The 907-nt window shown below is 48.7% G+C and overlaps 1 protein-coding gene across 3 annotated transcripts in view; it reads left to right on the top strand.

The window, feature by feature from the left end:
* The window catches only part of LOC106876914 (transient receptor potential cation channel subfamily M member-like 2), a 55,562-nt gene that overhangs the window by 46,251 nt on the left and 8,404 nt on the right, over window positions 1–907 (top strand). The window contains exon 24 of one of the 3 annotated variants that reach the window (XM_014925665.2): window positions 221–314. The exons of the other annotated variants lie outside the window; for them this stretch is intronic. Within the exon in view, the coding sequence (XP_014781151.1) occupies window positions 221–314 (94 nt within the window). The remainder of the gene's footprint in view (window positions 1–220; window positions 315–907) is intronic. 3 annotated transcript variants of the gene reach the window in all.

Below are 907 nucleotides of genomic sequence, written 5' to 3'. Positions count from 1 at the left end.
GAAGTTCCCGCCCTCTCACCCCTCCACCAGTACCAGAAGTCCCTGGCGGTCTCCCATGAACACTTCTAAAGGCTTCACGCCACCCCCACCCCACTTAGGGTTTATCTCCTATGTAAGGTAGCGATCATATAATGCAAAATATGATAGTGTAGTGGATGCAGGTTGAAATGAATGCTACTGATTGTTTATGAATTCTGCAAAATGCGAGCTCTCTTTTCAGGTACATGATGCAGCCGTTCCCTGCCCCAGAGTCTCACAGGCCCATACCTCCCACACCCCCAGGGTTGGCACTCTCAACGTCGGCACACTGAAAGGTAGGTCTGGTGAGATTGTTGAGATGCTTGAACGGAGATGTGTCGATATCCACTGTCTCCAAGAAGTAAGGTGGAGAGGAGGTTCCGCTAGGTTCCTCACAGGCAAAGAACACAGGTACAAGATTCTCTGGACAGGGAACACAGACGGGGTCGGGTGCATGGGTATACTTCTTGCAGAGAAATGGGTGGATAAGGTAATCGAGGTAGCCAGAGTATGCGATAGAATACTTAAGATTAGATTAGTCCTTCACCATGTGTTAGCAACCATTATCTTGGCCTATGCCGCTCAGCCCAGGCTACCAGATGAACAGAAAGACTGATTTTATGACACTCTCCTGCAGACTACCTCGTCGACGAATGACAGGGACCTTCTCTTTGTGGCTGGTGACTTCAATGGTCATGTTGGACAACATTCAGGGGCTTTCATGGCGTACATGGAAGCTATGGTTTTGGTTCCCACAACAAGGAGGGAACCAAGCTGCTGGAGTTCTGTGATGCAAATGACCTTATGGTTTGCAATATTAACGTCAGGAAACCTGCTAGTCACCTAGTTACCTCCCGTTCTGGCAGACACACTAGCCAAATTGACTACA

The sequence above is a fragment of the Octopus bimaculoides genome, chromosome 17, assembly GCF_001194135.2.
Source record: "Octopus bimaculoides isolate UCB-OBI-ISO-001 chromosome 17, ASM119413v2, whole genome shotgun sequence".
Taxonomy (NCBI): Eukaryota; Metazoa; Mollusca; class Cephalopoda; order Octopoda; family Octopodidae; genus Octopus; species Octopus bimaculoides.
The sequence above is the reverse complement of the archived record's forward strand: the minus strand, read 5'-3'. Positions and strand labels throughout refer to the sequence as shown.